The sequence below is a fragment of the Prunus persica genome, chromosome G8, assembly GCF_000346465.2.
Source record: "Prunus persica cultivar Lovell chromosome G8, Prunus_persica_NCBIv2, whole genome shotgun sequence".
NCBI classification, from domain to species: Eukaryota; Viridiplantae; Streptophyta; class Magnoliopsida; order Rosales; family Rosaceae; genus Prunus; species Prunus persica.
The window spans coordinates 20,578,363-20,597,871 of NC_034016.1; the positions used below are offsets into that span (position 1 = coordinate 20,578,363).

The 19,509-nt window shown below is 35.1% G+C and overlaps 2 protein-coding genes and 2 long non-coding RNA genes across 5 annotated transcripts; 2 read left to right on the forward strand and 2 right to left on the reverse strand.

The window, feature by feature from the left end:
- LOC18766303 (signal recognition particle 9 kDa protein) lies at positions 2,494–5,166 on the reverse strand. The gene is made up of 4 exons (XM_007200575.2): positions 4,937–5,166; positions 4,491–4,559; positions 3,332–3,425; positions 2,494–2,772 (listed from the first exon to the last, which is right to left on the reverse strand). The coding sequence occupies exons 1-4, from the start codon at positions 5,006–5,008 to the stop codon at positions 2,696–2,698; spliced, it is 312 nt and encodes a 103-aa protein (XP_007200637.1). The 5' UTR covers positions 5,009–5,166; the 3' UTR covers positions 2,494–2,695.
- Positions 6,622–7,085, forward strand: LOC109950669. The gene is made up of 2 exons (XR_002272948.1): positions 6,622–6,727; positions 6,885–7,085. It is a non-coding gene; the product is annotated as an uncharacterized LOC109950669 (long non-coding RNA).
- Positions 8,739–11,367, forward strand: LOC18767762 (GABA transporter 1). Its single transcript, XM_007200968.2, has 7 exons — positions 8,739–9,502; positions 9,596–9,718; positions 9,833–9,927; positions 10,037–10,223; positions 10,310–10,440; positions 10,548–10,763; positions 10,870–11,367. The coding sequence occupies exons 1-7, from the start codon at positions 9,301–9,303 to the stop codon at positions 11,263–11,265; spliced, it is 1,350 nt and encodes a 449-aa protein (XP_007201030.1). The 5' UTR covers positions 8,739–9,300; the 3' UTR covers positions 11,266–11,367.
- On the reverse strand, positions 12,197–14,425 carry LOC109950668. 2 transcript variants are annotated; one of them, XR_002272947.1, is made up of 3 exons: positions 14,199–14,425; positions 13,847–13,959; positions 12,197–12,567 (listed from the first exon to the last, which is right to left on the reverse strand). It is a non-coding gene; the product is annotated as an uncharacterized LOC109950668 (long non-coding RNA). The 2 variants fall into 2 exon arrangements; XR_002272946.1 differs by lacking the exon at positions 13,847–13,959 and having other exon boundaries at positions 14,199–14,411.

Below are 19,509 nucleotides of genomic sequence, written 5' to 3' on the forward strand. Positions count from 1 at the left end.
AAATGATCTCTAAATGATGATTTGTACCATAACTAAGTGAGATGTTAATAGTGCACCATAATTAGTTATACTCTCCTCCATATAAGGATAAAGTAATTAGGACTCATACAAATTAGTTGACATCATGAGCATCATTTTCAGACTGCCCCTGGAGAGATGAATACATGTTCTATTTGTACTTGAAACCCTAACAATAATGATGTGGTTCTTTCTTATTTTGATGGAAACAATTACAATTGCTTTGATAGATCTGAGGAAACCAACATTCACAGTCCTTTTTGGGTTTTAAATCCTTTTCCCTTTTAAGGAGGAAGACCATATCTCCCGATGATGAAATTTCAACATAAAATGAAGGAAAGAAAAAGCATAAAATCAAATCTTACTAGAGAAAGAAAAACAAGAAGAGTGGACATTTACAACAGGAAGTACTAAAATTGTATGTTACATTCTCATTTTAATTTCCTTTTGTTGTAATTTCACTTAACCAAGCAATTTTCTCTCACTAAAATAAAAAATAAAAAAAATAAAAAAGTGGCAACAGTTTTGGTGACTAATGTTAGTTCTACATGAAAGTGAAATACACACGAATATTTTATTTTTTAAATTTAATTTCTATATAGAATCAAAACATAATTATGAGTAATAAAAAGTATAAAAAGTAAAGGCGCATCAAAGCATGGTTTTTTTCCTTCACAAAGTGCACGAATTCAAACTTTACAACGTTTAACTTGGAACAATTCAGATTTTTTATGGAACAAAAGGTTAACTTTACCCAAAATGTACGGCCACGAAACACATCAAATCTTTTGCTTTTTTCCCTTATTCTTTATGGTTATCGAGTTTTTTCTTCTCTTTTTTCATTGGAGCACTGATATTGTTCTTCACAGTTCTGTTTTTTCTTTCGTTGATACGGATTATGGGAGTTTCGTGATCCTCTTGTTCTAAATATTTAGAAAGGAACTAAAATGACGATTAAATTTTCCTTCTTTGGCAAGACAATAGTCTAATCAATTGAAAGAGACGAGCATACATCTATGGTTAATTGATTCAACCCACATATACGTGGGATTGAATTTTTAAAACTATCTTGAAAGAATCACAAAAGCTTCTTTATTACCCTTTTGTTCTTCGTTCCTTCCTTCTCCCTCACACTTCTATAACATAATGATTTCATCAACCCCCCCCAAAGCTTACATGTTTTCAGGTTAGTGCCTGCATTAGCAAAACCCACATTAAAGAGAGACAGAAAAGACTATTATTATTATTTTTTTAAATGTTTGTGGATGGAAGTAAAGCACAAAATGGTCCTCATTGGAAGGAACCCTGTTCATAAAGATGACATTAATTCACTTTGTCCTCCTCCTAGACCTTCTGTCCCAGTGTGACAGTATCCATCTGTCTCTTTAATTTGATTGAAGAATATTTTCCCAAGCTCCAAGTGCTCCGGCTTTATTTTGTTCTCTTATTACAGATACTATCTTTCTTAGGGGGAAATGAAAGGCACAGAGCTTGAGCTCAGCTTCACAAGCTTTTGTGGAACATGGATTTAACACTTTAACCTTTTTTAATGGGCTAACAGGATAAAGTAAAAAAAAAAAGGCAAAGAGTGTCTTGGGATCTGGTAAGACTGTACGGCTATCATTAGAATGCCAAAGGCAAAAACATTATCTTTGGTTGTCTAGAGAGCTCTTCCTTCTTATATTCACGACAAAAACTTATCTATTTCCGTTTTATTGCCATCATGTTTCTATCTCTCTTCTCATATCACATATCAAAAGCGATAAAGAAAACGAGACACATATTTCTATCTCTCTTCTCATATCACATATCAAAAACGATAAAGAAAACGAGACAATGAAATAAAGATGTGGAAGTGTTTCTCCATATTCATATGCATCTCCAATTTGTTTGTAGATGGAGTAGCCTTGAATTCTTTTTTACATTTGTGGTATTTTTGGAGCAGAAAGTGCGTGCGTCTCTTCACAGTAAAGCTTGTCTAGCTTCGTTTGAGCTGAGGAGTTGTGATGTGTTGTTGTGTGGGCAATCTGCTAGCCTAGCATTTGCTGCTGCCAGCCCTGTTTGATTTATTTGGTAATTGGAAATATACTGTGGGCTGCACTTTTTGCTCCCCCTAGGCTATGATTGAGCATTAAAACCACGAAGGAAAATGCCTCTCTTACCAGTCACGAGCAATGTACATAGTAACATAGCTGACTGCAGTCCCCAGTCAATCATTGAGAACTATATGCCATTTGGATTTTGTCCCAAAATTTTCTAAGCTAAATCACACAGATCATTGACCCAAAAAAAATATTCACACAGATCATTTTATTGAGGCCCAAAACAAAACCCACAAATTAGAAACAAAAAGAGAGCAAAGGATCTCAAGGTGATCACATAGTTAAGGCCAGTTATTACCCAATAATGGGCTCTGTTTGTTTGAACTCCTGAGGGAGTCAGTGTTACCACAAATTTATTTTCAACTGTTGAACATGTTGACCAAGATAAAGCAAGTGAACGTCGCCAATAATCCTGGTTTATAAAATGCAATCAAAAGCGAAAATTAGCGAATGAGAATTCAAGACAACTTTTGTAGTTACAAATTTCGTAGTTGTAGAAGATTCATTCAAGTAATAAAATCCCTGGATCCTAACAGATCAGTCCAAAAAAATTTCTAACTGTACGCCAACAAAAACTATTGTTTCCTTCCCCTTCCTTTCTTGGTTGGCTGTGCATCCATCTGGTCTTTCCCGGTAACTTCTGCAGGATCCGCTGTGCAAGAGAAAAAAGAAAGAAAGAAAGAAAGAGTTCTAGTTAGAATAATTAGTAAAACTCACACTAAGGTCAAACTGCAAGCTATATAATACATAACACTACGGCACCATAACAGATGCTCCAAAGGGGGTCCATAGGGAGCCCCAAATAGCAGCTTAAGAAAGGCAATGCTGCTTCAACCATTGTATCATTCCAGAACATTAATTCTCTAGACTCCATGCAGAAAATAACTTCTCCATTACATTTCACATGCCATTTGAAACAAGCTTTTTAGCTTCTCCAAAGGTCCTACATATTAGTGAAAGGTGCCTAGGTGCCTACCCCTTGAAGGACCTTTCGTAAAAGGCCACTCAAGTTCAAACACATAGCAAGTAATCTAACTTCTTAGTCTTTGGTATATTGGATTGGGCCCTACAGTTGTAGGACCAAGTGAAAAGGGCACATAGCAAGTAATCTAACTGGATTTAAACTAATATGAATACACAATGAAATACTTCATCGATGTTCCAGAAGAAATATTAAAAAGTTTAAGATTAGGCTTGGATAAAGATAATACCTTCTGGACCCCTGGACATCAAAGTGAAGAATACATTGTTAAGTTTTTCCATCTTCTTTGCATCCTGTGCCTGATCTGTTTTAAATTTCAGACACTGCAAAATGCAAAAAGAATCAATCACATGAGTAAAACAGGCAAATGTTGATGATGATATCAATGATATGGAACAGTTTTCTTGTATCTAAAAACTTCAGTTTACAGAAAACACCCAAGTTTCTAGTAAGCCACAAAAAGATGCTTCAATCCAGGTTTCCAAATACAACTACAGGGCTTTAGTCTGTGTTCTACATATACACAAGCATTCCATATTCCGAAAATGCACAAAGAACAGTGCAATCATGTCAAATTCAGCCAGATGCCTCATCTGACTTATTGCACCAGCTTTCCGTGATTAGGATTTCTCCACCCAAAAAAGTAGAGTAAAAAATATGGGAAGACAGAAGAAAAAGGAAACACATTGCTTTATGCAACTAAAAGCACTATCACCATGACAAATCCCCAGATTCCAAGTAATGGCATTCTCAGATTCAATTTGGGAACAATTTGGCATGAAATTGGGTCCTTAAAATGCATACTTTTTATTATATTCGATGAAGTTTTCCTACTTAGGTCAGTTCGAGTATCATTTCATGTGCTCAACAGTGAAGAAAACACAAGACAACAGTTTGGAATGGATTAGGTGACATTAAGAGATTTGTGTAATAAAAAAAAAAGAGGCGAAGGAACTTAGCATCTAAGTCAAAGAAAGGGGTGATAAGTGTACTCCTGCCACATCAGTACCCAAAGAAAAAAAAAGTCTAAACAATTTTAATAAAAAAGCCACCAGAATATGATATATTTATTGATCAAAATATAACATTTTAAGAAATATGTCCACAGGTTCTCTTAATCTGTCACTAGAAAGAGCATTAACAGTACAAAACTGAGAATACTTAACATGACAGGCTACTTGTTTCCTATACCTTTCTGAACTGCGGTAATTCAACTCAATTTTTAACAAACGAAAGTTTATTGAAGTTCCTACACAATGAATAGGGTTACACAGAAGTACTAAATTAATGTTTTGCTCATGAAGTGAAATCAATAATAATCTCAGCTCAGCCAGCTCTGATTACCCAGATAAGTTAATACACAGTAGTAAAAGGAAATAAATTAGTACCTCTTTATTATCAGTGACTTTGAGAACCAATTTCCCATCGCAATGCCTGTACTTCATCACATATCGCGTCTACATCAACAAAATAGATCCATCAGAATGATTAGAAATCGGTAAATCCCAGTCAAATAAATAAAAAAATAATTCAGACCAATTAATCCTTTGTTTGGAAGGTATTTAAAACAATTAATTCTTTGTTGCGAAAACATAAGAACACAAAATCAACAAGACTATTGAAGATTAGGATTTTCATGCACTGGAAGACTGGAACCAAAAAAGAAAATAAATCATCCAGTCCACTAGAGCACTGTGCCTAACGAAAATTTTTACTCGCTCTTGCTTGTAGAGAGCGCTTGTTAAACACATATTTAAAAACTATGCAATTCTACTAATTTTTCTTTGATTTTCTGGGAAGACAAACAGAAAATATGAAAAAGAAAGTTACGTACAGATTCGGGATCGGCACGGAAAAGCTGTACGGATCGGTCGACGAATTCATCCCAGGAAGTTATATAAACCATTGTTAGGGTTTAGGGTAAAAAGCTGCGTTTTCAGAGAGAATGAGGAGAAATTTAAGGAGTAGAAGGAATAAAACAGAATTTTGGGGAAGGGGGTTTTAAACGTGTTCAGTGCAGGGCAAGCTCGGTTTAGTGTTTATTTACGATTGGGCCTTGGGTTTCACTGAAAGTCGGGTTGGCTATTTGGGCCTTGGCGAGCTCGGTTATAGCATCAAACGTTCACGAGCGTCGTAATAGCATTAGTCGTTCACGTGGGGCGTTAATTGTTCACGTGCTTCGAAATAGCATCAGTCGTTCACGTGTGTTGAAAATCACAATAATAATTCTCTTACAATAATTTTATTATGAAAAACAAAATTAGTACATGATAACTATTTTGAAGTATCAATAACAGATTGAATTGAAAAACAAAAATAATATTACTAACACATAATAGTATATAAACTTGAAAAATTGGTAATAGATTAGGGAGTTCTATATAGCTAACCCTAAACAAAAGAACAATTTTACTAATGTTAGTCTTAGGCAATAATTTGTCTGATTTGTAAACTCAAATATGAAGGCAGCCCAAACAAAACAAAAAAAACCAATAAAAACGAAAACGTCACAACACTAGAAGTAGAAGAAGAAGCAAAACATTATTAGATGCAAGCATAAGAGGGTTCTTCTTGCCAAAGGTGCAAGGCACTTGCTGATAATACAAATAAAAATAGTGATTAATATTGTTTAATGGTCCTCATTTATGCTTTTCCTTTTCAAAATATTTGTGTCTTTTTAAAAATCTTTTCATCCATGTTGTCTAATCTAAGAAGCTATATATGCTGTAAAGAAGCATGATTTGAGCACATTCAATTGTTTTAGAGTCGAGCGTAACTTGGGTGCAATCAAGTTTAATATGGAATACATTCGCTTTTATAAGTTATATTCCACAACATAGAAGAATAATACTCCGAGTTCGTGGTTCCCTCAAATTGCCTGCAATATTGGAAGGGAAGGAATATAAATGTCTACTGAAAAACAGAAGTAAATACACTTGAATCCGACAGAAAATAGCAAATCTTGTTTAAAATGACGATTTTTAAGCTGTTGCGACATTTTTTGTTCTCTAGCGGCGGTTTCATATCTTTCGTGACGAAAATATGGACCAAATACATCTTTAGCAGCGAATAAAACCGTCGCTAGGCGCGGCACATAATAGTTTTAGCTGCGAGAAAGAAAACCGTCGCTAAAACTGGAGAGGAAAATAAAAGTCGCCTCCCATACCCGTTCATATAACGAAATCTTCTTTAAGCATACAGGAACCCAACCTTTTAATAAATTTTTCATTTCCATATTTATTATTTAATAATTTGCCCATACTCTTGTCCACAACCCCATCACATACTCGAATCCTCTCCTAATCACTATTTTTGTCTAACCTTGCCTAAGCTTTTGATAAGAATATGACACGTAATTAGAATCACATCCTATGGCTCAAATCACTTTTACATTATTTTGCATTTAGGAAGAATTTTGCGTCGGAAGACTTCACAGAGCTGAATATCTGCAGCATATGCTGTCGTTGCTGTCGTTATGTTGAGCTACTGGCAGTTGGCCTTCACTGGCTACTGGGGCTTCTGGTTCACAAGTCCAGCCTTCAGTTTTGTCTTCCTGACTGTTGCCCAGTGGACTATAGTTATGGCCAATCCTTTTGCTGTGACACAGATCTCAGGATGTTTTCAGGTACCCTTCAATTCTTTCGCGTACCTTTAAACATAAAAACAAAAAACAAAAAACAAAAAACAAAAAACAGATCAATAGTTTCTTAAATCCCCAATCACCCATTTATCACAACTTGGAATTATCTTCTAATGCTGCGTTTGTATTTCCTTGTGTTTAGATATTGCAGGCCTACATATGCCTACTCTGAAGGGAACACTTCTTTCTCAAAAAACCACCAGTCATTTCACCATGAAAAATCCCCAGATTCCAAGTAATAGCATTCTCAAATTCAATTTGGGCACAATTTGGTATGAAAGGGTCCTTCACTGGCTATTGTATTATGTTCAAAGAAGTTTTCTTATATAAAATAATTTGAGTATCACTTGATGTGCTAAACAGTGACGAGAAAACAAGACAGTTTGAAATGGATTAGGTGACTAACAGATTTTTGTAACCTAAAAAACAGGGGCGAAGGAACTTAGCATCCAAGTCAAACAAAGGGTTGATAAGTGTATTTCTGCACATAGGTAGGTTCCCAAAGAAAAAAAAATGTCCCAACAATTTCGATAGAAAAATTAACACTTAATAAGCTACATACCAAAAAGAACCAATTTGATTATTATCCAATAATGGGTACAAACAAAGAAAAATTGATGCATGCCAACAGAGTGATCACCAAACTCAACCACACAAGTTTTATGACAGTAGAAAATGGAACATGTAAACCAAAAGAAATTGTGCACCTAAAACCTCGCACAAATCCTTGTTCTCTAAGGAAAGGATATATGGAAGATAAAACATCTTAACCCCACCCCAAAACAAAAAAAAAAAGGCCTTAATCAATGCATTTTGCTTCCTCCAGTAACAATTAATTTTTAAACAATAGCCATAAACTAATTCCTTCACAAAATTCGCAATAAAAATGATGTGTAAAGCATTTTTTTGCAACATCTCAGTAAGTTAAGTAGAAGAGTGCATGTTGCAAAAACCAAGTAAAATTCATAATCCCGCGCCAAAGCACGAGTTGTATAAATGAGCAAAAGGTTCAACAGAAGATGATATAATTACTTTATTGATCAAAATATAACATCATAAGAAAGAAGCTCGCATGTTCTCTTAATCTTTAACAAACAAAACTGGTAATTCAACTCAATTTTTAACAAACAAAAGTTTATTGGAGTTCCTAAACAATGAATAGGGTTACACAGAAGTACTAAATTACTGTCTTGTTCATGAAGTTAAATCAATAATAATCTCAGCCATCTAGGATTACCCAGATGAGTTAATACACAGTAGGAAAAGGAAACTAATTAGTACCAGTGACTTTGAGAACCCATTTCCCATCAGAATTATCATAAATAGTTAAGTAACAGTCAAATAAATAAAATTCAGAGAAATTAATTCTTTGTTTGCAAGGTATTTGAAAGAAGTAAAATTCAAATTTGGACAGAATAATCTGGTTGTTAAAAACATAAGAATACAAAATCAACCAGACAATTGAAGATTAGGGTTTTCATGCATTGGAAGACTGGAGCCAAGAAAGAAACTATAGCGTCCAGTCCACTGTGCCTAATTCAAAATTTTACTCGCTCGCTCTTGTAGAGAGCGTTTGTTGAAAACCAAAGACTTTGAAATGAAAACACACAATTAAGAACTATGCAATGCCACTCGTTTTCCTTTGATTTTCTGGGAAGACAAACAGAAAATAAGAAAAATAAAGAACGTTTCGTACAGATTCTGCGTCTTTCAGATCGGCACGGACTGGCTGTACGGATCGATTGACGAACTCATCCCAGAACCATTGCTTGGTTAAAACCCTGCGTCTTTCAGAGAGAGAGGCGGAGAAATTCGAGGAGTAGAAAGTGTAAAAAGAAAATTGGGCCTGGGTTTTACTTAGGATTGGGCCTTGGGTTTCATTGGAAGTCGGTTAGTTTCCAAATAACAACTCTCTTACAAGAATTTCATTTAGAAAAAATATATATGACAACTATATTAGGGTGTTAATAATATATTAAATTGAAAAGCAAAACTAACCACACTAATAATGTTAATGTCGTTTAGCTTAATGAAAAATGACTTTTTTTTTTTAGGGTCTGAACAATAGAAAAAAAAATTGACTAGTCTTAAGTTTGAACCTCAATGCACCTTAGTAATGTATGTGGGAAAAACTCTTATACCCTTTTAGTTTAGATTATAGATTGTATAAAAAAAAAAAAAACATATTAACGAATAACAAATAAACAAAACAATAAGTACTGTTAAAAAGAGTCTTATCATCTTAGTTGTGTGTATGAGAAAAATCTCGTATAATTTAGACTATTACTTGTACATTATAAATAAATAAAAAACAAGTCTTAAATGAGTGATGGTACCAACCAACCATCATTGTTTTATTAATTATTTTCAAAGATTCTATAATACTATTAATCCCAAAGATTCTAATCTTCCAGCGTCCACATTCCACCACCTCAACAAGTAAAAGTCAAAAGTAGCTAGCTAGCTATCAGGCATTTAGCTAACTCAAACGCATGAACTCTTGAAGCATTGAACTCTGATCCGAAGGCAGCGAAAAAAGAAAGAAAAGAGAGAAGAAAATGTCACAAACAGAACTACCAAATTCAACAGCAGAAGTGGAAGTAGAAAGACCAGTAGTAGTACTAGTAGTAGAAGAAGAAGCAGCAAAACAAGGCAAAGGGACGTGGAAGCACGCTGCTTTCCACATGGCCACCACGATTGCCACACCGGCCGCTTATGCTCCCCTGCCTTTTGCTCTCGCTTCTCTCGGTTGGCCTCTCGGTAATTAACTTTTATCATTTTCTAATGCTCCAATTATATCAAATATTATTATTAAGTGATTGATTTGCTGTTTTAATTAACTTTTTATAATAGGGGTAAGCAGTTTGGTGGCTGCAACACTAGCCACGTGGTATTCTAGCTTTCTCATTGCATCTCTGTGGAATTGGGATGGGAAGAAACATGTCACCTATCGCCACTTAGCACACAGCATTTTTGGTACCGCTTGTTCTAACTTTTTCATCTTTCAGTTTGATTTTCTGAGTTTTACTTTACAAATATTTCCATGTTGAATACTTCATATACACTTATTTTTATGTAATTATCTTGAAGGGTTCTGGGGTTATTGGTCAATTGCATTTTTTCAACAGGTAGCCTCTGTAGGCAATAATATTGCCATTCATATTGCAGCTGGAAACAGCCTTAAGGTTGGTTCCTCTGACTGAACTCATCAATCTCATATTGCTTTTGGTCTTTGTAGGTTGAGACTTGAGAAGGAATTGTATTGTATATGTATTTTGCAATCTTTTGTTGCAGGCTGTTTACAAATATTATGACAAGGATGGTGGCTTAACCCTGCAGCATTTTATTATTTTCTTTGGGGCCTTTGAGCTCTTGCTGTCTCAGCTCCCTGATATTCACTCCTTGAGATGGGTAAATGCCTTGTGCACTTTCAGCACCATTGGCTTTGCTGGCACAACCATTGGTGTCACTATTTATAACGGTAGCCTCCTCATCCTGCACATCTTACTAATCTGTCAAGTTTGGCTTCTGTGAAATTTGAGTTATTTTCTTTCTTCTTGCTTATAGGGAAAAAGATTGATAGGAAATCAGTCAGTTACAGATTGGATGGAAGCTCATCTTCTAAAGCCTTCAGAGCCTTTAATGCTCTTGGGGCAATTGCCTTTTCCTTTGGAGATGCCATGCTTCCAGAGATACAGGTCATTTATACATCTATATATATTTCTTTACCAATTTGAAGTTTGAAACTTTGAGAGTCAATAGTAACCAAGTTATTAAATTTGGGTCATTTTGTTTTTTATACCAGAATACTGTGAGAGAACCTGCAAAGAAGAACATGTATAAAGGAGTATCAGCAGCATATGCTGTCATTGTGTTGAGCTACTGGCAATTGGCCTTCACTGGCTACTGGGCTTTTGGTTCACAAGTCCAGCCTTACATCTTGTCTTCCCTAACTGTTCCCCAATGGACTATTGTCATGGCCAATCTTTTTGCTGTTATACAGATCTCAGGATGTTTTCAGGTACCCTTCAGTTCCTTCCCATACTTCAAAAGAAAACAAGTGTCAATAGTTTTTTAAATCCCTTGGAATTATCTTCTGATAGTGTATTTGTATTTCCTTGTGTTAGATATATTGCAGGCCAACATATGCCTACTTTGAGGAAAGACTATTGTCTCACAAAACTACCAATCACTTCACATCCAGAAACAATCTAATTCGTCTTGTTTTTACGTCCATGTATATGGTTCTCATTACTCTTGTTGCAGCAGCCATGCCTTTCTTTGGGGATTTTGTGTCAATCTGTGGAGCAGTTGGGTTCACTCCACTGGATTTTGTGTTCCCTGCTCTGGCATATCTAAAAGCTAGAAGACGGCCCCAAAATACCAAAATTTACCTTTCTTTGCTGCTTCTTAACTTTGCCATGGTGGCTTGGTTCTCCAGTGTTGCAGTGTTGGGTTGCATTGGTGCAGTCAAGTTCATTGTGGAAGATGTCAAGACTTACAAATTCTTTCATGATATGTGAGAAACTCTAGTTATATCATATGTAAAGCACATTGGACAAACAATAAACAGATTCATAGTGTTTACTAAATTGCCTCTTGTATTTTAGCACTGATTTTTAGTTATTTATTTATAAAAACTTTCAAAAGATAACCCTTACATCAAAACAAAAATCTTGAAGAAAAATTGACATAAATTGAATGCATTTCACATTGGTCAAGAGAACAAAACCATGAACATAACCGGGCACGCGATGCAATGAAGACTCAATGTACTTTTACTTGTGCATGTTTAGATTCAAGCATAAAAGTGTTATTGCCCTGTCTAAGTAATCAAGGTGCAATGCACTAGCTGATAATGCAAATCAAAATAGTGATTAATATTCCTTAGCGGCCTTATTTCTGTTTTTGGTGTTCACACAATTTGGTTTCTCTCTCTCTCTCTCTCTCTCTCTCTCTCTCTCTCTCTCTCTCTCTCTCTCTCCTCTCCTCTCCTCTTTTCATTCATTTGGTCTAAGAAGCTTGAGCACATTCAAATCTTGACTTTCCAATAGTCACTTGGCTCTCAATTGTTCCAGTGTCGAGTAGCTTTGGTGGAATCAAATTTAATGAAAGCTATCCGACTCTAGAAGTTATTTTCACATGATAGAAGAATACTCCTCCAAGTTGATTCTTGATCACATTATAACATCAGAGAAATAAGAAATAAATTATTGTTTCGTGGTTCTCTCAATTGCCTGTGGTATTTCGTGGTTCTCTCGTTTAAAATGACGATTTTTCCGCTGTTGCGGCGATTTTTATTGTTTAGCAGCGTTTTTCATACTTTCCGTGACGAATTTGGGGTCTCAAATGTAAACGTCTTTAGAAACGAAGAAAACCGTCGCTACCTGCGGCAAATAATGGATTTAGCAGCTAATAGTTAGACCGTCGCTAAAACTAGAGAAGGGAAAAAAATTTCTCTCCTCTAACCGTTCAGGGTGTAGTTTTATTTCAACAACTTAATTATGTCAACAGATATTACATCAAAATATTTTGAACTACTTCACTCAAGTTCATTTGCGTGAAAATGTCTACAGATATGTACATTTTTTTAGGACAGTCCATTAACCCAATCAATGGAATACAACAACTAAACATAATCATGGTGGGATATTATTCTCGGATCAGTGATCCAATAAAACATCCACAAATAATAAAATGACAATCCAATAACCAAGGGCCTGCGCTGATCTGCCCCATGCTCTTCATATTTTAATGTCACAGACTAGAAGATGAAATACTTCCCTCTAGCTGATTTCTATCCAGAAAACATCAATAAACCATGCCTGCAAATTCATAAAATGAAAGCTTCATTAAGCATAATTACAAAAAGGAGCCACTATTGGAACCCAACTTTTCCATATTCATACAATGATATGCAATGCAACTGTTTTGTTGTATCTAAATATTTGAGACTACAAAAAACATACCAAAGCTTGTAGTAAGCCTAAAAAATGTTTCAATCCAGGTTTCCAAAGACAACCACAGGACATATCAGGATTTTATGTAGCGTGTGTTCTGCTTATAAGCAAGCATAGGAGATTTTCCAACATATTCCTAGAATGCACTAAGAAACTATAATCATGTCAAATTCAGTCAGATGTCTCATTTGACTACTTACACGAACTTTCCGCAATTTGGATTTGTCCGCCCAAAAAAAGTAAAGTGAAAGAAATGGAAGACAGAAGAAAAGGAAATACTCCCCAGATTCCAATTTGGGAACAATTCGACATGAAAAAAAGTCCTTCACGTATTTTTATTGTGTTCAAAGATAATCCTATATAAAACAGTTTATCACTCCCTGCGCTCAACAAAGAAGAAAAAACAAGACATCACAGTTTGAAATGGATTAGGTGACATTAACAGATTTGTGTAATGTAAAAAACAGAGGTGAAGGATCTTAGCATCTAAGTCAAACGAAGGGGTGACAAGTGAATTTCTGCCACAACATAGGTAGGTTCCCAAATAAAAAATAAAGTTTCAGCAATTTTGATGGAAAATATTAACACTTAATAAGCCACATACCAAAAAGAACCAATTTGATTATTCTTTTAAAGGGGAACAAACAAAGCAAAATTGATGACCTGCAGACTAAACAAGAGGAAATGAATCATGTAAACAAAAAACAAAAAAAACGCGGACCTAACATCTCTCAGAAAACCTTGTTCTGTAAGAAAAAAGAAAAATGGAATATAAAACATCTTAACGAAAAAAGCAAAAGATTCACCAGAAAATGATGTAATTACTTTATTGATCAAAATATAACATTATAAGAAAGAAGATCACCACAGGTTCACTTAATCTGTCACAGAAGAGCATTAACAGTACAAAACCAAGAATAGTGTTAACATTACAGGCTGCTCGTTTCCCATGCCTTTCAAACCTGCGGTAATTCATTTCAATTTTTTACAAAAGAAAGTTGATTGAAGTTCCTAAACAATGAATAGGGTTACACAGACTTACTAAATTACTGTCTTGTTCATGAAGTTAAATCAATAATAATCTCAGCCAGCTAGGGTTACAGAGATGAGTTAATATACAGTTGGAGAAAGAAAGTATTAGTACCTCTTTATTATCAGTGAATTTGGGAACCAATTTCCCATCCACTAGACTATTGAAGATTTAGGGTTTTCATGCACTGGAAAACTGGAACCGTCCAGTCCACTAATCCACTGTGTCTAATTCAAAATTTTGCATAATCATATCAACAAAATCGTTGAAAATATAGCACTGGTATACATGAACAATTTTCAAATTCAACTTCATTGAATTAAAGTACTGAATAAATCTAACAATATGATTGAAGTTTGAAATTTTGATACAAACCCAGTTAGCGACTACAACAATCGGAGCCCAGAAAATCTAAACCCCAAATTGTTGAAAATTAGTCTTACAAAATATGATTGGTAAGAATTACCTTAGAATTAACCAGGATTTTTCTATGCGATTAGAGAAATTTTCAATCGCTTCCACAGCACAAACAAACCGTCCGTCGAACAATGGAGCTCGTATCAAACACCATGCAGCGCTGTAGACGACGATACAAGGCACTCGTTGTGGTTCTGGACGACGATACCAGTACACGTCGTCGTTTTAAACTTTGGACTTCGGACTTTCTCTAAACCATTACATTTCTGAAAAAAAACCCAAAAATTAATATCTGAAATACCTGTAATACCCTTATCTTAATCATCAGCATTTCTAACTTCCAACATTTTTTTCGTGTGATCAACCCAGTCATGCTCCTATACCTTGATTAACCGTGTTAGCCTAAAGGTTTAGCATGATCTATTACAATATATGAAAATGTGAGAATAAAAGAGAAATCTTAAAGCTGGTTTTGAAAAGGATAAAAAAATAAAACACTCTTGTTTTTGTCAAAAAATTTGTTTGATTTATGTAAGATATTGGAGAAAACTAAATTTGGTTCAACACAAGTTAGCAGCAGTGAGAGTGATTGAGACACTCGTGAGAACTTAAACCGTGTTGAAAATAATAAGTTCACAAATCAACTCTAATCTATATATTTGGTATGATATCTGGTAAAAACCTACATATTTGATAAGATGCTACAAGTGATGCATACATTGATGCATACTGTGCTGGAGATATCAATATTCAATCGTCTACAACTAGGTTTGTGGTTTTCTTGGTCAATAATCCTATTTTCTAGCAATCCAATAAACATGTTTCAGAGTCTTAGAAGTTCCACATAAGAGCACTGGCAAATATTGATGCTGATCTTGCTTGGATTCAACAAGTATTGCAGGATTGTATATCTTCTTAATTCACCTCTTATTGTGATAATCTGTCTGCACTATCTCTCACTTACAATTCCAATCCAGTTTTATCACTCTAGAATAAAGCATCTTGATATTGATTATCACTTTGTAACAGATAAAGAGCAAAAGAAAGATTTGGTTGTACAATACATATGCCTACATAAAGAGCAACTGGCTGATATTAGATTAGGGAACTTATATGTGCATAGAAAATGTTAACTATATTGATTAGTTGTAATTAGTTAAGAAGGTAGTAAGTAAGTTAGGTGCAAGATCATTTCGTTTACCGTGGCGTCAACAACACTTCGAAAGAAAGCGTCGTCATCAAACTTTATGATGAGAAGCAGGGTAACCCGCCACCACAAGTCAGGTCGCCATCGAGGTTTCTTCTTTAAGAAAGGTCCAGGGCTCAAGATATATCATGAATTTATTGGATTACAAGGTTAGCAAGCATGGAGTGCACAATGTGCTGATTGAAGCCTCGGTGGGCATGCATCGGCTAAGGGACTATCCGGTGACAAAGTTGTTTGGTGTGGAAATTCAAAGAATTATGTATCAACTCCTAAAGGGAGTAGCCCATATCCACAGTAAGGGTGTCATGCACAAGGCATTGACACCCAAAAATGTCTACTTCAACAGCTATGGCACACAACGATGTTTTGAAGAGTTAGGGTTAGGAATTTTGTATTTGGTCAAATAGATTTGAGGATTTTACAACACATTATGTCGACGATAACTAGTTGGCCTAAATTGCATGCCTAAAATCGACATTTACTATATTTTTAAAGTATAGCCACGCAACTATACTCTTTAAATAATATACTACATCAACAAAACAAAAAAAAGATAGCCAAGCGGAAATAGTATAGCCGCGCAGGCCTCAATGTTATTAGGAGTGGAGCCATTCATTATATAGGACTTTCTATTTTATCAAGTTTCCGATGTGAGATTATGTGTATTCTTCAACATACACAGACAATAAAACTCTAGGATCAAAGAAGCATTAACTTTTTAAGTTGCCTAGATTACCAAAACAGCTTACTCTACATGAGAACTAATGTTGGGAAAGGAATTAGCAATGACTGGCAGACAATTGTTTATCTGCATGTTTGCCAAAATCTTTTTTTCTTTTTTTTCTCTCTGGGTCCAGCATGTTGACTTGATGCCAATAATAAGATGCGAGGAAGCTAAGACAAACAACTAGCACAACATTCCACCAAGTTGAAATATTCTCTAACATCTTGAGGAAACATCGCTCTTTTGCTTAACTTTGAAATAATCATAAATCATGGCAAGGCGATGCATATTCCAGTTGGAAATATCAAGAAAATATAGGCAGAACCAATTCAAATATCACACCAAAGAGTGAAATACCGTGTCAAGGAATACCAGAAGCATATTTAAGAGTAAGAAAAATACCTGGTAACAAACTAAAACATTGAAAATGATCAATCTCTCCCTGATGTCTGCCAGCACTGTTAAATCAGCCAAAACTATGAAGAAAAACATGGAGTTGGTGAGAAAACAATTCAGCAATTCATTGTCACATAATCAGAACATGGAAAAATATAAAAGAAAATTGGAATTATAAGGAAACTAGTTAGCTTATTGTTGTCTTTGTAAACATACAGAGTATAAACTTTTTCCAAAGAGGAAGACAACCAATAAGGTATTCCAAGGATGCCAAAATTTGAAAACTTGAAGTCGAACATACTCCAGATTCTTCACTTAGTTTCAAAATCATCTGTCCAACTTCAAAATTACATGCATTGAAATGAGTAATTGAGTATTATAGACAAAGTACAAAACAAACTCACTTGAAGAGAGAGAAAAAATAATCCAGTAAAATTGATTACTTCTCAAACCTAGAGTGAGCATGATCTAAGCCCAAACTCACTTGGCAGATCAAAATTTCCATCCTCGAAACCTGGGGAGGAACCAATCTGACACAGAAACAATGGAAGTCCAAACTTGAGCTTGAAATTATTTCTTTAATTTATCTTTCAAAAAGTTCAAGCGAACAGACTATAGGAAGACAAAATACCAGGAACACACTGTCTAAGAAGAACTTGGCAAGGCCAATTCTGTGAAAACCGAAGATGATTCCCTAAGACGTCCTTTCAATGTGGACAAGAAAAACTACTTTTCTTTTTCTATTGAGAGCTTAGAAACTTATAGTCATGCCTGATTTAAGCACTTCATTAAATAATGAACTAAATTATGGTTAAGGACTAAAGTGGTAATCAATATCTGAAAAGCATAGCTAAGTTGTCTTCTTGATGTGTTAATTCAGAATTGATATACATAAAGCACGCAAATCGGATATAGAAAATCCTGATAAACATATTTGGACTACAAAATCATCAAATCAGGACCAATCACATCACATCCAGAAACAGTCTAATTTGTTTTGTTTTTACGTCCATGTATATGGTTTTCATTACTCTTGTTGCAGCAGCCACTCCTTTCTTTGGGGATTTTGTGTCAATCTGTGGAGCAATTGGGTTCACACCACTGGATTTTGTGTTCCCTGCTCTGGCATATCTAAAAGCTAGAAGACGGCCCCAAAATACCAAAATGTACCTTTCTTTGCTGCTTCTTAACTTTGCCATGGGGGCTTGGTTCTCCATTGGTGCAGTCAAGTTCATTGTGGAAGATGTCAAGACTTACAAATTCTTTCATGATATGTGAGGAACTCTAGTTATATGATATGTAAAGCATATTTGGACAAACAATAAACAGATTCATTGTGTTTACCAAATTGCCTCTTGTATTTTAGCAATGATTTTTATTTATTTGTTAAAAAACTTTTAAAAGATAACCCTTACATCAAAACAAAAATCTTGAAGAAAAATTGACATAAATTGAATGCATATCACATTGGTCAAGAGAACAAAACCATGAACATAACCTCATGCGCGATGCAAGGAAGACTTAGTGTACTTTGACTTATGCATGTTTAGATTCAAGCACAAAAGTGTTCTTGCCCTGTCTAAGCAATCAAGGTGCAAGGCACTAGCTGATAATACAAAACAAAATAGTGATTAATATTGCTTAGTGGCCTTTTTCTGTTTTTCCTGTTCACACAATTTGGTTTTTCCCCTCTCCCCTTTTCTTTCATTTTGTCTAAGAAGCCATATGCTGCTAAGAAACTTGAGCACATTCAAATCTTGACTTTGCAATAGTCACTTGGCTCTCAATTGTTCCAGAGTCGAGTAGCTCTGGTGGAATCAAATTTAATGAAAGATATCCGACTCTACAGGTTATTTTCACACGATAGAAGAATATGCTCCTCCAAGTTGATTGTTGATTACATATATAACATCAGAGAAATAAGAAATGAATTATTCTTTCGTGGTTCCCTCAATTGCCTGTAGTATTTGAAGGGAAGGAATATAAATGTCCACCTAAAAACAGAAGCAAATACACTTAAATCCAGTAGAGAACAGGCAATCTCGTTTTAAATGACGATTTTTCCGCTGTTGCGGCGATTTTTTGTTGTTTAGCAGCGGTTTTTACACTTTCCGTGACGAATTTTGGGTCTCAAATGAAACGTCTTTCGCGACGAATAAAACCGTCGCTAGCCGCAGCAAATAAGATATTTATCAGCGAAACGTAAGACCGTCGCTAAAACTGGAAAGGGCAAAAAATTCGCCCCCTTTAAAGCTTAGGCTGTAGTTTTATTTCAACAACTTAATTATGTCTACAAATATTCATCTTAATATTTTGAACTACTTCACTCAAGTTCGTTTGTGTGAAAATGTCTACAGATATGTACATTTTTTTAGGACATATTCTCGGATCAGTGATCCAATAAAACATCCACAAATAACAAAATGACAATCCAATAAACCAAGGGCCTGCGCTGATCTGCCCCACGCACTTCATATTTTAATGTCACGGACTAGAAGATGAAATACTTCCCTCGAGCTGATTTCTATCCAGAAAACATCAACAACCAAGCCTGCAAATTCATAAAATGAAAGCTTCATTGAGCATGATTAGAAAAAGGAGCCACTATTGGAACCTAACTTTTCCAAATTCATACAATGATATTCAACTGTTTTCTGGTATCTAAAAATTTGAGTTTACAGAAAATATACCAAGCTTCTAGTAAGCAACATAAAATTTTCAATCCAGGTTTCCAAAGACAACCACAGGACATATCAGGATTTTATATAGTCTGTGTTCTAATCATAAGCATGCATAGGAGATTTTCCATATTCCTAAAATGCAGAAAGACAACCATAATCATGTCCAATTCAGCCAGACGTCTCATTTGACTACTTACACGAACTTTCCGTGATTTGGATTTGTCCACCCAAAAAAAAGTATAGTGAAAGAAAAGGAAGATAGAAGAAAACAAAAGGAAATACATTGTTATGCAGCTATGCACCATCACCATGAAAACTACCCAGACTCCAAGTAATGGCATTCACAAATTCA

Excerpts from the sequence above, each read along its gene's own strand:
- LOC18766303 (XM_007200575.2), bottom strand. The coding sequence starts at position 5,008 with ATGGTTTATATAACTTCCTGGGATGAATTCGTCGACCGATCCGTACAG. Across the intron at positions 4,560-4,936 it reads TCCGTGCCGATCCCGAATCT|ACGCGATATGTGATGAAGTA; the intron begins GTACGTAACTTT and ends TTGTTGATGTAG. Across the intron at positions 3,426-4,490 it reads AAGTCACTGATAATAAAGAG|TGTCTGAAATTTAAAACAGA; the intron begins GTACTAATTTAT and ends TGCATTTTGCAG.
- LOC18767762 (XM_007200968.2), top strand. The coding sequence starts at position 9,301 with ATGTCACAAACAGAACTACCAAATTCAACAGCAGAAGTGGAAGTAGAA. Across the intron at positions 9,719-9,832 it reads CTTAGCACACAGCATTTTTG|GGTTCTGGGGTTATTGGTCA; the intron begins GTACCGCTTGTT and ends ATTATCTTGAAG. Across the intron at positions 10,441-10,547 it reads CCATGCTTCCAGAGATACAG|AATACTGTGAGAGAACCTGC; the intron begins GTCATTTATACA and ends TTTTTATACCAG.